Source organism: Capra hircus (genome assembly GCF_001704415.2).
Source record: "Capra hircus breed San Clemente chromosome X unlocalized genomic scaffold, ASM170441v1, whole genome shotgun sequence".
In the NCBI taxonomy this organism is placed as follows: Eukaryota; Metazoa; Chordata; class Mammalia; order Artiodactyla; family Bovidae; genus Capra; species Capra hircus.
In genome coordinates this window covers 10,425,024-10,443,888 of record NW_017189516.1, presented here as the reverse complement: position 1 = coordinate 10,443,888, position 18,865 = coordinate 10,425,024, and the positions used below count along the sequence as shown (strand labels likewise).

Below are 18,865 nucleotides of genomic sequence, written 5' to 3'. Positions count from 1 at the left end.
TGGATTTAGAGGTGCTTCTTAACAAACGAGAGTTTGATAATTACCCAGCATTTGTTGTCTTCTGTTTCAGTTTTTCCCTTTTGCAACTTTATGACAGGGCTACCATGTTGGGTCTCTATATCATTTTGTTATAATGATCTTCCCTAGGGAATTCTGAACTGAGTTTCCTTTTGTGTTATAGGCATATGTTGTGTATGCAGTAATGCTATGAACCTTTTGCTATGGGACTAGGGGATGCGAGATTTTAATTGTGAATATAGAGCAGGGGTCCTTACCCTGTCAGGGCACATGAATCCTTAAAAGAATTCATGAACCTCTTAAATTATATGCAGAGTTTTGTATGATAATGTATCTTTCTGGGAAAAGAGTTCATAGCTTTTGTCAGGGTCTTAACATTATGACCCAGTGAAGGTTGAGAAGCTCTGGTATAAAGAATGGTTTCCATTTAATTTCTCATGCTTTTTTTTACTAGTCTTGGCCGTTTCATCACCCAGTTAATAAGAAGTTTGTTCCAGATTATTACAAAGTAATTGTCAGTCCAATGGATTTAGAGACCATACGTAAAGTGAGTGATTTGGTCTAAAATACCTTTTTGGAAGCAAGTAACTTTATATGTGTATCTGAGTCCCTTGATTTCTTTTAATCACAGAATATCTCCAAGCACAAATATCAGAGTCGGGAGAGCTTTCTAGACGATGTCAACCTTATTCTGGCCAACAGTGTTAAATACAATGGTGAGTATTTCTACTTTTTTTCTCTTTCCATCAGTATATCCACCCAACATTAGTTAGCATTATTAAAAGTTAAGTGCATAAAGCAGGCTTGAGCTTTGATAGTCAGCAGAGTCAATCAAGTGACTTAACTCTGCATTTTTTAAAAAAAGATATATTTTAGTGTGTTCTGTAAAGTTTGCTAATAATGTTTAATGATGACAAAGCAATGTACATTTATTTTCTAAACTTAAAAAGCACAGACAAATGAAATGAGAATAAAAATCATGTGGATGTCACTTTGGGCCATCACTACTTTCCATGAGTTGTGAAAGATTACCTATTCCCCAGGCCCTTTGAGGGAACTTAGGGAAATGTGTTAACATAACATAGACCATGGTGTGCTTCCTTAGAGCATGGAATTCCTGCTCAGTATATGAACTGATTGAATGATATGTGTCAGATTCTGTGCTAGCTACTCCCATCTACTGATGTGGAAAGACATCACTGTCCTCATGTAATTCACAGTCCAGTCAGTGAAGAGAAACAGTTAAAATGCAGCTTATCGGGCTATATTAGAAGGATGTACGAAGTGCTGTAGAGGAGAGGAAGGAGCACCTTCACCTAGGGGTTAGGAAGGCTTTGTAAACAAGTTAATAAAGTTCAGTTTTGAACAGCTCACTTGTTAAATAAACATCTATTGAGCACTTAGTATGTGCTGGCACTGATAGATATTACAAATATAAAATCATATGTTCTCTGCCCCCAAATTGGTTATAGTTTAGTTGGGAAAACAAAAGAAAAATCACAGAACTTGTTGTAATGCTAGATGCATGCACAGAGTGCCAAAGTAAAACAGAAACAAAATATCTTAATCAGAGTGGGATGAGAGGAAGCTTCCTATAATAGAATTTTCTTAAGCTGAGTTCTAAAGGATCAGTGGAGTTTACTGAGCAAAGGATGTGGAGAAGACAGCATTATAGGCAGAGAGAATAGCAATATGTGAAGCCTCAGAAGCCTGAAATTACATCTTGAGTTTAAGAAATGAGTTATTGGGGTTGCAATTAAGTGTAGAGTTAAATGTAGTGAATGACGGGTTATGTGTAGATAAGTAGATGTCAAATCATAAGAGGACCTAGTGTATGCCATATATCATACTTAAGAGTTTTTCAGTTCAGTCACTCAGTCATGTCTGACTATTTGCGACCCCATGGACTGCAGCACGCCAGGCTTCCCTGTCCATCACCAACTGGCAGAGCTTCTCAAACTCATGTCCATTGAGTCGATGATGCCATCCAACCATCTCACCATCTGTTGTCCCCTTCTCCTGCCTTGAGTCTTGCCCAGCATCAGGGTCTTTTCCAGTGAGTCAGCTTCTTGGCATCAGATGGTTAAAGTATTGGAGCTTCAGCTTCAGCATCAGTCCTTCCAATGAATATTCAGAACTGATTTCCTTTACTTTATCCTAAATGGAAGAACACTGAAAGAATTAAGCAGCAAAATGACAATCCCATGTAGCTTGTGAAGCAAAAAAGAAGAGGGAGCTAAGGGAATTTAAGAGCATTGCCTAGCATACTGAGGTCTCAACTAAAAATCTGCATGTCTATATGACTTTTCTCCTACAGTATTCAGCAGCCCAAGTAGTGTGGCTGTTAAGTTCATCAGAAGGGACAGAGAATTAGGAGGAGGAGGTGAAGGAGGGGACAACCGGAAAGACAGATGAGAAAATGGGTATTATGGGTATAGAGGATAGAATATCATGGAGGAATGAAAGAACAGGGCAAGTTCAGGGAACTGAACTTGGCTAGAACCTATATATTTCATTAAGAGAAGTGGTAGGAGATGAGCCTTCTAGTTTATTCCATCTAGGTTGGGTTAAAAGAATCTACTTTGTCCCTTGTACCCTTCTTATTGCTGATTATAAAGTGGAAACACAGGTCATTTATCTTTCCATTATTGTTTCCTGAAAATACCAAAAGCTAGTCAGCCCAAATTCTGGCAATAGAAGTTAGCAGCCTCACAGGTGTCTTAAAATGAATATAACAAGTAATAAGCAAGCAGGAATGTTACAGAGATGATGCTTGGCCTGGGGATAGCTGCCTTAAGATAGAGGGCAGGTTTATGAGGAGCTTAGGTAAGGCAATAAGAAGAAAAACCCAGAAGATGCTAATTGGAATGAGCAGAGGGCAGTAGACAAATCACAAGATAAAAATTAAATGCAAAATAAAAATGAATAAATATTCAGTTGTATCTGGTAATCAAAGAAATGAAAATTGAAGCAGATAAACTATCTTTTTTTTTTGCCTATTAGATGAGATTGGTTTCTTTTTTAATGGAAGTATTCAAAATGCTAGTCAGGTAGGTACTCTTACATATGCAGTATAAAATTATGAGACATTTCTAGAAAGCTCTTTGACAGCACTGAGACTTAAAAATAGTTAAGTGAACAGATCTTATAGTCAGGTAGACTTGAATATTGCCCCCCGCCCCAACTTCATAGCAGTATGACTTTGGACAAGCAACTTAGACTCTGCTTTCTCATCTGTAAAATGGGGGAAATAATAATACCCTCCTCAGAGGGCTACAGTGAGGATTACAGGAAATAATGATTGTAAGTGCTTAGCATGTAGTAAGATAATCTGTCCTAATCAGAGATACAGAAAAAGCTATTCACAATAATGTCATTTATATTAATGAGAAATAACTTGAATGGTTAATGTAAAGGGAATGACTAGTTAGTGTGCCACCTGCATGATAGATTATTGTGTAAAGATTGAAAGCTTATTCTAAAAAACTAATGACAAAAGTGCTTAGAATGTTAAGTGAGAAAAGTAAAACACATCACTTTAATTTCATCTCAGTTATGCTTTTTATGAAAAGATACATACATTTTTAAAAAAAGTGATGATAATAGTGGTTATTTCTGAGATGTAAGGTTAGGATTATCTTCATGTTCATCTTTTGTAGTTTTCCAAGTTTTCTACTGGTATGGAAAGCAGGAAACTCTTTCGAGAGGAGATAGTTTTTGAGTAAAATTTAAAGGATGATGATTATTGCAGCTAATTCTTTATTGAGCACCTGCTGTGCTGAGCAGATAGTCAAGTGGAGAAAAGTAGGGAAGAACTTCCAGATAGAGAGTGCAAATGCTAGAAAGATGAGAGCACCTTGGACAGGGAAGTGCAAAAAGTTGAGTTTGGGTATGGTGCAGAGTGGGAGCTAGTTTGGGTGTTAATAAAGGTGTTTTTAAAGTTCAGTTCAGTTCAGTCACTCAGTCGTGTCCAACTCTTTGCGACCCCATGAATCACAGCACGCCAGGCCTCCCTGTCCATCACCAACTCCCGGAGTTCACTTAGACTGACGTCCATCGAGTCAGTGATGCCATCCAGCCATCTCATCCTCTGTCGTCCCCTTCTCCTCCTGCCCCCAATCCCTCCCAGCATCAGAGTCTTTTCCAGTGAGTCAACTCTTCGCATGAGGTGGCCAAAGTATTGGAGTTTCAGCTTTAGCATCAGTCCTTCCAATGAAGTTAGGTGGGGCCAAATCATGAAAGGTGCCTAGTATGTCTCACTAAGCCTTTAAAAGGACAAATCACCAATAAAGAAACTATTGACAACCATCCAAGTTAAAGCACTGAGAGCTTGAACTAAGTTATGAAGCAATAAAAATGGAAAGATGGGGACAGATGGTAGAGATACTGAGGAAATAGAATTGATAACCTTCATAAATGGTTGGAAATTGAGGGTATAGGTAAAGGACTGCTGCTAAGTCACTTCAGTCGTGTGCGACCCCGTAGACGGCAGCCCACCAGGCTCTCCCGTCCCTGGGATTCTCCAGGCAAGAACACTGGAGTGGGTTGCCATTTCCTTCTCCAATGCGTGAAAGTGAAGTTGCTCAGTCGTGTCCGACTCTTTGCGACCCCATAGACTGCACTCTACCAGGCTCCTCCATCCATGGGATTTTCCAGGCAAGAGTATTGGAGTAGGTTGCCATTGCCTTCTCCAAGGTAAAGGACAGGGAGAATTAAAAATGATGCCAAGTACTCCTGTTTCCTTGGTGAAAACATAAATTGGTATAAACTTTTTAGAGGACAATAAATGTATATTCCCTTTGACTAAGCAAGTTCATCTCAAAGGAATATTCATACAAGTTTGCAAAGGCATATGTGCAAATGTACATATGGTTGTAACTGCAACTTTGTAATTAAGAAAACAGCATTCTAAAATATCCAACAATAAGAAATAATTAATAGTTAAACTGTGGTACATACTGTTTAGCCATCAGAATAGTAGATTAGCTAACAAATAAAGCTGTATCTTGTATATGCTGATACCCAAATATATCCAAGATATGTATTGATGTAAACTAGATCACTCAACAGTATATACAGAAGGATTTGTAAATTTATATCCTATGGAGGCCAGACAGGTAACATAAATGAGTGAAATGGGCTCAGTAGTAATGATGAACTGAAAAGCCCATCTAAAGGGCTCAGTCACTATTTAGTTCAATTGTTGTCATAAGGCAGAATTACTAAAGGGAGAGGTGGAGGATAATCTTCACTTTATGCTTTTTTGTACTTAGGTGTTTGAATTTTTTTTAATTGAGAATGAAGTACTTTTGTTAATTTAAAAAATCTGGTTTTTGGAAGGGTGGATAAGTCAGATGACATTCAGAATTCTGACTTGGGCAAACTGGTGGTATCATTGACTAATATAGTCGTCCCTCGATGTCCAGACTCCCAGGGATACCAAAATCTGTAGATGCTCAAGTCACTTATAAATTGGCATAGTATCTGCATCTAACTGTCACACATTCTCCCATATACTTTAAATCATTTCTAGATTACTTACAATACCTATACAATGTAAATGCTATGTAAATAGTTATAAATACAATGTAAATAGTTTCCAGTGTGCAGAAAAATCAAGTTTTGCAATTTGGAACTTTCTGAAATTTTTTTCACAAATGTTTTTGCTCAGTGATTCCATCATTGTGGCACCCATGGATACAGAGGGCTGACTATAATAGGAAATAAAGGAGGAGTAGTTTTGGAGGAAAAGTGGTAGAGTTCAATTTGGGCTGTGTTGTATTGAGGTAGGATATCCAAGTAAAGACTTTGAGTAGATAATAGAGGTCTAGAGCTCAGAAGAGAAGTCTGTACTGTTTGTATATATGGATATTTTTTCAAATCATCAGCATATAAAAATATAAGTGGATGAGTTCAAATAGGGAGTCAGGTACATTCCTTGAACCCCCTGATGCTGTAGCTGAAATACACTTGTATGTCTTTCTGGGTAGAAAGACCATAGCTTTATCAGATTTTCAAAGTTATATGTGACCCAAAAAGGTTAAGAACCACTGTTAAGAGAGAATGTAGGATGAGAATATATTTGACAGATACCAAACCAGCATTTAAGGGATAGGGTGGAGAATACTGGGGAGTGACCAGGATAAAAAAAAGGAAAACCAGAAGAGAGTAATGCTCTAGAAGCCTAGAGAATAGGAAAATGGCCAACAGATCAAGTGCTACAGAGAAGACCAAAGAGAATGGTCATTAGAAGAGCTAGTTCAGTGCAGTGGTAGAATCAAAAGCCAGACTACAGAGGATATGAGTGAATGAGAATTTAAAAAGTGGAGGGTGAAATTTGCCTAAGAAGGGAAGAAGGAAGACTGTAATCAATGTGTTAGAAGGGACAAGTCAGTTGGACAGAGGGGATCTTTGTATAGATGAAAGAGAAGAAAATAAAGAATATGAGATAAGATCCCTGTGAGAATGGGAATGTATACATTGAGAATGTTTCTGCCCAGTAGTGTCTCATTTTCTCTGCAAAATAGCAAACGGTCTTTTGCTAAGAATGAGTGAGGTGGTGGGAGAGAGAATTTGAAGAGAAATGTAGATAAAGGTTTGAATTAATACAAATTTTGTATTAGGGAAAATCTGTTATAGTTTAACATGTTTCAAATTTCTTACCAAGTTATTTTAAATCCCCCCACCCCCACCTCCTGGTGAAGAAAGATAAATAACAACAGTCCTATAGCTTACTTTTGTATACTGCTGTACATTGCCTTAGTTTTTGAACTAAAGTTAGGAGAGGCCTGATAGAGACAGGATTTAATGGGGATGCAAGTTTCCTTTGGATGAGAGAGAATGAAGAGACTGGACGGATACAAGGCTGTGATAAGGAAATGTAGGATATTGGAATTGAAACTTTCAGAGGTTAAGCAGTAAAATCTGCTTAACAGTTAGCAGTAAAGACAGCATTCTAGATATAGCCATGGATATGTTTGGCTGGAATGGAGGTGCAAACCATTGGCATGAAGATTTACAAGGATTTTAGATAGGTGGTACATATGAACATTAGAGTAACCCATCATAGTGGAGAGGGATTTGGAGCCAAGAAGATTGTGCCAGGTGTATAAGTCCTTGGTGAATGTGAGTTGGTTAATGATGGTGAGTAAAGGTGAAGAGCAGAGATCTCAAACTCAAGTGGCCTATAGGATCCAGGCTAGTAATGTAAATGAGTTGCAGTGGGCCAAGTGTGGATTGAGGTAAATTGGAAGAGTATGTATATTCCATCTAAAGAAGCTTGTACTTTACTGCATCTGATTGTTTCCTAAGGAAATGAGTATCCATGTCACTTGGTATCTTAATTTTTCAGGAGAAGCTAAAAATCTGGATTTTGTGTACCTGTGACATTTCCCATTTTTACATATTTGCAAATAGTTTAGAAAAAATTTTTAACTCTGAAAGCCAAATAAAAGCATCTATCTACCGGCCAAATCTAGCTCCAAGGCAACTCGTTTTCAACCTCTGGCATGGTAGAGAACAAGCCTCAAAGTAGGAGGAATTTTTTTTTTCCCCCAAGGGAAAGTAAATGATAATTTGGTAGCAGCAGTAGACAGTCTAGAAGGCTGTCTTCCCCTTATCCTTAACCAGTGGGTGAGAGTATAAGAAACCTCTGAATAGGGCAGAAAGGGGTAGTGGTGTCATGAGATAAGAAATGTGATCTTTTTTGTGTGCTAAAAGGATATCCATAATGGAGTTGAAGGCACATATGAGATGTTTCCTACCATCAGGTACTATATACAAAATAATACTTTTATTTAAAACTGTGTTGGTTTGGCCAGATATGAACCTGCCTCTATTTCTAATTAATAGTAATAAAGTCCATGTGGAATCTATTCCCTGCTTTAACATTTTGATTTCAAAAAATTTTCTAGCAAAGTTAGTAGAATGGTATCTCTGGTTAACATTATTTTGACCCTTTCCATTCAAATTCTTCACACATACCACATTGCATATGGCATATTTCTATAGCATTTTACATACTTTCATTATCATGTATATAACATATGAGCTAAGTTGTACATAGCTAGAATGCTTAGCACTAAGGTTAGGATCATCAGGCAACAAGTGATACTTCACCTACAAGTATGCAGTACATGTTGGAGGACTCAGGTCTTGTACTCGAGGTGGTGGTGATAGACTGCACACTAGTGTTCAAGCTTCTAGGGGGTCTGTTCAGCTACCACATAGGTGCTGAATCAATCACAGAGCCTCTGTTCATGTTCAGATTATATTTGAAGGAACATTAATAATCAGAGAAACCCAAAACTTGGGATTAGAACTATTCACAATAGTCTTAAAAGTCAAATAACATTCCATGTCAGTGAGAATGATACAGATAAAGAAATCCTGTCTGAAAAACACAACCCAAACTTTATACCTGTCTTAGCAAAACCGTAAAGTAGTTGCCAGAGGCCTTAATACTTAATGTTTGATTAAATTTAAGATAAACTGCATAGTCTGTGGGCTTCCCAGGTGGCTCAGTGGTAAAGAATCCACCTGCCAGTGCAGGAGACAGGAGACACAAGTTTGATCCTTGGGTCGGGAAGATCCCCTGGAGGAATGCATGGCAACCCACTCCAGTATCCTTGCCTGGAGAATCCCATGGACAGAGGAGCCTGGTGGACTACAGTCAATGGGGTTGCAGAGAGTTGGACATGACTGAGCACTCACACATGCCCGCATAGTCTGTACAAATAGATGATGCCAAACTATTCGTGATGAAACCCCTTTTCCCAAAGAATTTCCTAACAAGTTCCTCCTCCAGTGTTCTTCAAACCAAAAATTAATAAGAAACCATCATACCTATGATAAGTAGATCACGTATCATAAAATCTCAGTGCCTGAAGTTTTAGAATGTTCAGCAGGACCCTACAATCTAGATTAGATAAAACAATAAATTTACCCAAAAAATCTCCAGGGAAGTTTTTTTCTACACTTTTGTTTGAGTAACTCCCAACCCTGTGTGATCTCTAATAGTTCTGTGTATAGGACTCTTTTGTGGAGCTCATCATATACACACGTGCAGCTTAGCATTCAGCCAAAGATTTAAGAGCTTTTCTGCAGATCTTAGATTGTCTGTGGAGTTCCTGCCTCTCCAGTTCTGTCCTGCAATTTCTAACTGTTCTAGGCTCCTCAAACTCCAGTATCTGTTTCTATGGCTTAGTCAGACTGCTGTGCTTTTCTTGGATTCAGCAGAAAGCCAAGGACAATTGTAGGGCTCACTTCCTTTATTTCCTTTCTCTCAAAAATGACAGTCCTATACTTCCTGGTCAGAAACAGTTATTTCATTTGTTTTTTTGCAGTTTTCTGGTAACAGTGGGAAGACTAATTCAGTAGCAATTACTCTGTTGTGCCCAAGAAGGTCTTTAGGTGTATTGTATTTTCTGACATAGAAATTTCATTTTTATGTAGTTATATTTATCAGTCTTTGCTGTTTAGATTTCTGTATAATTGTTTAAAAGACCTTCCCTACTCTGAGATAACCAACTATATTTTCTTCTAATATGTATAGTATTTAAACATTTACTGATTTTTAAAAATAGAATCTAAGATATAAGGTAAATACCTAACTTATTTTCTCTTCCAAAGAATTAGCCAAAGTGTCCAAGTTGTACTTATGGAATGGTCTGTCCATTTGTACATTAGTACAAAATGCTACCTTTATCATGTAGTAGATTCTTATATATTCTTTAACCTATTTTGGAGCTTTCTGTTTTATTTATCTGTTTATCTAATCTACACTATTATCACCAGATAGTGTCTCTGATTATCATTCAGACTGTATAATTTTAAATTCCTCTGATGTGACTATCTTTCCCCAATTAGCCTAAATAAACTCTAGGATCATTTTGTTAAATTCTAACTTGTCAGTGACAGACAGATAATTTTGAAATCTTATTTTAATTTATGGATTAATTTGAAGAGAATGTATATCTTTGTACTATGTTTCTCCATCTAGAAGCTCATGTTTCTTCATTTATTCACATGTTCTTTTACCTTTGTCAGTAAAGACTTTTAGGTTATGTTGTATAATTTCTAGGCATCTTTTGTTTATTTCTATATATTTTATAGTTTTTATTGCTATTGAGCATCTACTTTTTTTTGTTGTTGAGTTTATTCCTGGCTAATTTAAAAGTTTTGCACTATTGTACATGTGCTCCCCTCCTGCAAAGTGGTTATTAAATCTAAAGGTTTCAGTCAGTTTGAAAAATAGTATTGTTAACAGGTTAATATAATGCTTAAAGTATTTTTGTATACTAGTTTCTAAGTCTGTAAGTTTGGCCATTAATAAATATTAAGGTTCTTTTTTTCTGTCAACAACATTCCTTAGCTTGGGGCCAAGGTATAAGTATTCCTACATAGAGGTTAAGTCTCACATAATTAAAGAGAATAAAATCTCTTTTGATATCGCTTCAGCCCCTTGCTACCATCCATTCTTTTCATAGCTGACTTTTTGTTTGTTTTTATTGTGGTAAAATATACATGACATAAAAATTTACCTTTTCAACCATTTTTAAGTTTATAATTCGCTGGCATTAAGTACATTCATAATGTTGTGCAACCATCACCACTATTGGTTCCCAGAACCATTTCTTTATCCCAAACAGAAGCTCAGTATCCCCATTCTCCCATTCCCCCAGTTCTTGGTAAACTCTATTCTACTTTCTTTCAGTGAATTTGCCTCTTCTAGGTATCTCATATGAGTAGACTCATACAATAAATAGAATATTTGTCCTTTTGTATCTGGCTTTTATTTCACTTTGCATAATGCTTCCAAGGTTCAACCATCCATGTTGTAGCATGGATCAGAATTTTTTTTTTTCTTTTTAAATGAACATGTAATGTGTCTCTCCTATTCTTTACCTGCCATTCATGTCTCACTCAGCTTTAATCTAGTTTCTACCCTGCCAAGCATACCAAGTGAACAGGATCACATAATTGCCAGGTATAGTGGGCACTTTCCAGTCCTTATCTTTACCTCACCCCACTCTTTGACATCACTGAGCATTTCTTCCTTGAAATTATAGTATGACTGGCTTCATGACAACTTTCAGCTCTTACTTTCCTCTTACCTCTTAGACCATTACTTTTCAGTCTCCTTTACTGAATGTTATTCTGCCTGTTACTACAAGTTTAACCACCACCTCTTTCTGATGACTCTCAACTCTATTCTGGGCAAAGATCTATATATATCCCAACCACCTGCTGAACATTTCCTCTTGGATGTCCCAGTGGAACTTGAAGCATGCTTCAAACTGAATATTTTACTATCCTTCTCTATTCCAACTTTCTCCCTCTGTCCTTTACTTGACTCACTCCTTTACTGTTTCCAGTCTGGATTTAATGAGTTACTAGCATCATGCCGGGAGAAATATCAATAACCTCAGATATGCAGATGACACCACCCTTATGGCAGAAAGTGAAGAGGAACTAAAAAGCCTCTTGATGAAAGTGAAAGAGGAGAGTGGAAAAGTTGGCTTAAAGCTCAACATTCAGAAAACTAAGGTCATGGCATCTGGTCCCATCACTTCATGGGAAATAGATGGGGAAACAGTGGAAACATTGGCTGACTTTATTTTCCTGGACTCCAAAATCACTGCAGATGGTGACTGCAGCCATGAAATTAAAAGACCCTTGCTTCTTGGAAGTAAAGTTATGACCAACCTAGACAGCATATTAAAAAGCAGAGAGATTACTTTGCCAACAAAGGTCCATCTAGTCAAGGCTGTGGTTTTTCCAGTGGTCATGTATGGATGCGAGAGTTGAGCTATAAAGAAAGCTGACCGCCGAAGAATTGATGCTTTTGAACTGTGGTGTTGGAGAAGACTCTTAAGAGTCCCTTGGACTGCAAGGAGATCCAGCCAGTCCATCCTAAAGCAGATCAGTCCTGGGTGTTCATTGGAAGGACTGATGCTAAAGCTGAAACTCCAATACTTTGGCCACCTCATGCGAAGAGTTGACTCATTGGAAAAGACTCTGATACTGGGAGGGATTGGGGGCAGGAGGAGAAGGGGATGACAGAGGATGAAATGGCTGGATGGCATCACCAACTTGATGGACGTGAGTTTGGGTGAACTCCGGGAGTTGGTGATCACAGGGAAGCGTGGCATGCTGCAGTCCATGGGGTTGCAAAGAGTCAGACACGACTGAGCGACTGAACTGAACTGAACTGAGCATCACTGAGTAGCAGCTGGAAACCTCAGAGTTATTTTTGATTCTTCCTGTTGAATAAATCCCTGACTTCTAGCATATCACTAAAACCCTCATTATATTTTGCCTAAATTATTACAATAAATAGTCACCTAGCCAATATCCCAGCCTAGACTTCTAGACTTACCTCTTTCTAACCTGTCATTTGCATTTTTGTCAAATAGACCTCTTTAATTGGAGAGGGAAATGGCAACCCACTCCAGTATTCTTGCCTGGAAAATCCCATGATGGTCCATGGGGTCATGAAGAGCTGGAATGGCTGAGTGACTAAACAACAGACCTCTTTAATAATTCATACTTCTTATAAAAAAGGTCAAATGATACAGAAATAGAATTAAATATTAAAACTTCTGGAGACACTGCTTTGGGAAAGATCCCCAGTGTTCTTACTTGCTGCAAGTAATAAATCTTTCCTTCTGAAAAAGAAGAGAAAAGTTTCTTCCTACCTGCACATTCCTATTTCTGTGGTTTTATTCCCTAGAGGTAACAGTTTGGTGTGTATCCTTTTATACTGTTTTCTGTACTTGACTCAAAACATGGTAAATAATTACACATTAGTTTAACTTTTGTCTTTTTTTTCTTTTGGCAACAATGGACATTTTTATAGATAATTATTCTGTAATTTGCTCTCTTTGTTCATGAATATATCCCAATCCTCTTTTTTTAAGCTTCTATTTTGAAATAATTTTAGACTCAAGAAATTACAAAAATAGTCTATAGAGACCTGTATACCCTTTATATACCTTCCTCCAGTGGCAACATCTTAGATAACTGTGGTTCAATATCAAAATCAGGAAATTGATGCATTATCATTAACTAGATTACAGACCTTATTCAGTTTGCACCTTGAAAAGAATCTATATTCATCTGTGCATGTGTATTTTTTATGCAGTTTTATGCCATCACCTAACCACCACAATCAAGGTTTAGAACTGGTCTGTCATCACAAAAGAACTCCCTGATGATACCTCTTTGTATTCCTGTCCCTCCACGTGCACGCACCTTTCTCCTTGTTCCCTGGCAACCACCTAGCTGTTTTCCATCTCTATACTTTTGATACTTGAGCATCTTATATAAAGAATAGTACAAAATTTTTGAGATTGACCTTTTTTTCACTAAGCATAATTCTTGAGATCCATTCAAATTATTGTATGTGTCAGTAGTTCCTGTTTTAAGTTGTTGAGTAGTGTTCATCATACCAGAAGTTTGTTCAGCCATTCAGTCATTGAAAGATATTCAGTTCTCCAGTATTTTGCCATTGTGAGTAAAGCTGGTATGAACATTCGTGTACAAGATTTTGTATGAATGTAAATTTTCCTTTCTCTGAGATAAACGCCCAAGAATGAGATGGTAGATATATGTGTAGTTTTGTGAGAAACTGCTATGCTCTTTTCCAAAATGCCTATACCATTTTGCATTTCTTCCAGCAATGAACGAATCATACAGTTTCTCTGCAGTATTTAGTATTACCACTATTTAAATAAATTGTATCTGTTCATCTTTCTCATTGTGTTTTTATTTTGCATTCCCCTAATGGCTATTGATATTAAATATCTTTTCATGTGCATATTTACCACCCATGCATTTTCTTTGGTGAAGTATCTGTTTCTTTGCCCCAGGTGTTTTTTTTTTTTTTTGGCTGTTCTGGGTCTTTGTTGCTGCTTGGGCTTTTCTCCAGTTATGGCGAGTGGGGTCCACTGTCTAGTTGTGGTGTGCAAGCTTGTCATTGTGGTGGCTTCTATTGTTGTGGAGCACAGGCTCTGGAGTGTGTGGGCTTCTGTAGTTTCAGCACGTGGGCTCAGTAGTTATGGTGTATTGGCTTAGTTGCTCCACTGCATATGGGATCTTCTAGGACTTGGGATCAAACACATGTCTCCTGCATTGGCAGGCGGATTCTTTACCACTGAGCCATGAGAGAAGTCCTGCCCCAGTTTTAATTGCATTGTTTTCTTATGATTAATGAGCTTTAAGGTTTCTTTATGTATTCTAGGTACACTTCCTTTATTAGAGATATGATTTACAAAGAATTTTTCTAGTCTGTATCTTTTCAGTCTTTGGACAGTATTTTTGGAAGAACAGAAATGCTTAATTTTGATGAAATCCAATTTATCAGTTCTTTCTTTTTGCATTGTGCTCCTGGTACGTCTCTAAGGAGTTGTTGCTTTACCCAGGATCACAAAGGTTTTCTCTTATATCTTCTTTTTAAAAAAAGTTTTATTATTTATTTACTTATTTATTCCTGGCTCTGTGAGGTCTTCGTTGCTGTGCAGGCTTTTCTCTAGTTGTGGCTAGTGGGGGCAGCTCTCTAGTTGCAGTGTGCAGGCTTCTCATTGCGGTGGCTTCTCTTGTTGCAGAGCAGAGGCTCTGGGGCTCTTGGGCTTCAGTAGTTGCAGCACATGGGCTCTGTAGTTGGGGTTCCCAGACTTGAGAGCACAGACTCAGTAGTTGCAGTACATGGGCTTAGCTGCTCTGCAGCATGTGGGATCTTCCCAGATTGGGGATCAAACCCGTGTCTCTTGCATTGGCAGATGGATTCTTTACCTCTGAGCCACCAGGGAAGCCCTCTTATATTTTCTTTTCTAAAAGTTTATAGTTTTAGTGTTGTACATTTAAATCCATGATCCATTTTGAATTTATATACAATATGAGATTTAGATTGAGGTTCGTTTTCTTTTTGCCAATGGATGTTCTACTGTTCCATTACTGTTTGTTGAGAAGACTATTCTTACTTAAGTAAATTGCTCTGAGCACCTTTGTGAAAAATCAGCTAAATGCATGGGTCTGTTTCTGGGTTTATTTTGTTCCACTGACCTATCCCTCTGCACACTGCCGTGATTACTGTAGCTAAGCTACTGTAAATGTTATCATCAGGTAGAGTGATTCCTCTCACTTTATTCTTTTTATAAATTGTGTTCTTATTCTTCTCCCTTTCCACATAAATTTTAGAAGTATTTTGTCTATATCTACAAAAAAAGTCTTGCTGGAATTTTAATAGGAATTGAGTTAAACCTATAGATCAATTTAGAGAGAATTAACGTCTTTACTGATCCTATCTTATTGTTGGTACATAGAAATCTCTATCATTCTTTTTAATGTATTCCATAGCATGTATATTTGTATCATAATTGATATCCTCGTACATTTGTAGGAAATTTTGATAGATGTTCTAAAATTGTGTTCTAAAAGGGTTGCGCCTGTTTATAATAAAAATGACAGTGAAGGAGAATGTCTGTTTCCCTACAACCTCTCCAGCTCTGGGATTATCAGTATTTTAAAGTCTTTGCCAAATTATGTCTGTAAAATTCAAGTATATAACTTAAACTGAAATTTTCCATGCTGAAAAGTTAAAAAAAAATCAAACCATATAAAATTGTATAAAGTGAAAAGGAAAAATCTCCCTGTCCTTCCCCTTTCCCCATCCTGTTCTCCAGAGTACCGTTGGGTTTGGTGTGAAGCATCTGGGCCTTTTTTATACATACCATATATTTTTTCTTTCTTTCTTTCCTTTTTTTTTTTTTAACAAATGAAAGCATATATTTGGTTGTACAATTTTCACTTGACATTGTTGTGGACAATTTTTCATTCATCTAAGTATGTGATATTGTTTAAGTAAATTCTGTTTCTATATGACTCAAAAAGGCAAAAGAATGAACTGTATAGCATTATGAATGCTTCAGAAAAAAAATTGAATTTCTACTTTGCTTTTAAAACTGCTGTGGCTGCTGATTATGGATAACAGTATGGAGATTCCTTAAAAACTAAAAATAAACTAGTTTGCAAAGCAGAAATAGAAACACAGACTTAGAGAACAAACATATGGATACCAGAGGGGAATGGGGGGAAGGGCAAGGTGGGATGAATTGGGAGATTGGAATTGACATATATACAGTATTGATACTATGTATAAAATAACTAATGAGAACCTGTATAGCACAGAAAATTCTACTCAATGTTCAGTGGTGACCTTAAATGGGAAGGAAATCCAAAAAAGAGGACATATATGTATACATATAGCTGATTCATTTTGTTGTACAGCAGAAACTAACACAACATTGTAAAGCAGCTATACTCCAATAAAAATTTTTTTAAAAAAAGAATAAATAAGAATAGAGTTACATATGATCCAGCAGTTGTACTCCTAGGCATTTGTCTGGAAAAGATGAAAACTCTAATTCAAAAAGATATATGCACCCCAGTGTTTATAGTAGCACTGTTTACAACAGCCAAGATATGGAATCAACTTAAATGTCCATCAACAGATGAATGAATAAAAAAAGAATTTACACACACACACACAATGGAATATCACTCAACCGTAAAAAAGAATCATATGATACTACTTATATGTGAAATCTAAAGTGATACAAAAGAACTTATTTACGAAATAGAAATAGACTCACAGACATAGAAAACAAACTTACAGGGCTTCCCTGGTAGCCCAGTGGTTAAGAATCAGCCTGCCAATGCAGGGCACACGAGTTCAATCCCTGGTCCAGGAAGATCCTACATGCCATGGGGCAACTAAGCCTGTGTGCCACAACTACCAAGGCTGCATGCTCTGGACCCTGTGCTCTGCAATAAAGAACCTACCACAACGAGAAGCCCATGCACCATGAATAGAGAAAGCCTCTTGCAGCAGCAAAGACTCAGCACAGTCAATAAATAAATAAAACATTAAAAAAAGAAAACAAACTTACAATTACCAAAGGGGAAAGGTGGAAGAAGGGATAAATTAGGTGTTTGAAATTAATAGATACACATTGCTATATGTAAAATAGCTAAATATCGGGAACTATTAATATATTCAATATCTTATAAAAACCAATAATGAAAAAGAACCTGAAAAAGAATGTATATAAATAAATGAATCACTTGCTGTATACCTAAAACTATCACGATGTTGTAAATCAACTATACTTCAATTAAAAAAATACTGTGGCTTCTACTATGTATAAAAAAGGTACAAGGATATACTGTATAGCACAGGGAATATTAGCCAGTATTTTATAACTAAAGGGAATATAATGTATAAAATTTTGAATTACTATGTTGTAACTTAACTATGCCTCAATAAAAAATATGTGAGTGTTTATATATATATTAAATCTGGCACTGATTTTAAAGCTTTCTACTGCTACTGAGATTTTATTTTTTAACTTTAATGGTATTTTTTCTCTGAAACCTTTTAGATAGCAGTAATATTTGTTTGCTATCTCACTACTAGAACTACAAAGCTTGTAGCTTTCTTCTCCTGACATTACTAAAGAGCGAAATTAACTTAGAAATGACAAAAGGAATTTTCTTTGATTTTAGTAAAGTATCAACTTTCCAAAGCTGTCACTGGGATTATCACTATTTAGGGACATTGAATTTGAATTACATATGATTCTGTAGGCCACTGCCAGTCCTTATGAATGAGGCAAAGTATAAATATAAATATTTTTTTTTACATTTGAAGCTGCTTTGCCATGATTTACTAAATAAGGAGAGAGAAGAAAAACAAAACTTTTCTTTTTTACAAACAAAAACATTTCTTTTTTGCAAATGGGTCACTTGTTCTCTTATAAGACACAGTGGTAATTCATAGACAGCCTTATCTTTCATATTCATTTTTGTTTCATTCTGGAAGTTATTCTTGCTAAATTCTGATTTTCTGTATAGTAATTCTTTAGGGACTGGGAAATTGAAACTCAGTTTCTATTTACTCTCTTCTCCCCCACAATAGCCCCAGCATCTTTATTATTCCCACAGAGGCCTTGTTGTCTGTGTATGTGTTTTCACTGGATGGCTCTTTTCTTCCTTAGCTGTGAAACCTGAAGCTGATCATCCTACTTTTAGTAAGCACCTGATTACTGCAGAATATAGAGCACAATTTTTAGCTTCATGGAGGTGGTTATGGACCCCTTTGAGAATCTGATGGAAAAGCGTAGATCTTCTACTCAAAAAAATACCTATTACATACAAAATTCTGTTTGCAGTTTCAGGGGGTTCATGGAGCTCTCATTACCACCCCATTCAAGAATTTCTGGTATAAGTATAGATATCTGGGTATTTTTATCCTTTTTCGGTGGTGGTAACAGTGGTTTGCCAACTCTGCCTCTATCTTTCATCAAAAATACTTCAGTGCTGTGGAGCTCTGCTCAATGTTACCTGGCAGCCTGGATGGGAGGGAAGTTTGGGGGAGAATGGATACATGTATATGTATGACTGGGTCCCTTCAGTGTTCACCTGAAACTATCACAATATTGCTAATTGGCTATACACCAATACAAAATAAAAGGTTACAATAAAAGGATACCAAAAAAAACATTAAAAAATACTTCAGTGTTACTTTTCATATATGTAGAGTTAAGTAGCTGAAACGCTTGAATTCCTAAGAGTGTGGATTGTCAAAAACTGAGAACAGACACAGCTAGTAATTAAAACACATAGAGAAGTGTATTAGCTATATAAATAAGTATATTTTTTATATTCTGGAGTATTATTAGTGGATATTTCTTTAGAGTTATGTGTTGCAAAGAAAATGGGGAGTGAAGAGGTCACATCTTTAAAGTGGTTTAAGGGAGAAGACTTTGCAAATGTATAAAATTAATTT

The 18,865-nt window shown here is 36.7% G+C and overlaps 1 protein-coding gene across 5 annotated transcripts in view; it reads left to right on the top strand.

The window, feature by feature from the left end:
• TAF1 (TATA-box binding protein associated factor 1) overlaps positions 1-18,865 on the top strand; it is a 70,536-nt gene that overhangs the window by 36,874 nt on the left and 14,797 nt on the right. For 4 of the 5 annotated variants that reach the window (XM_018043788.1, XM_018043787.1, XM_013976402.2 and 1 more), the window contains exons 31-32: positions 473-565; positions 650-734. In XM_018043788.1, coding sequence (XP_017899277.1) covers positions 473-565; positions 650-734 — 178 coding nt within the window. Of the gene's footprint in view, positions 1-472; positions 566-649; positions 735-11,393; positions 11,454-18,865 lie in introns of those variants that run through there. The other variant, XM_013976405.2, reaches the window with a different exon arrangement.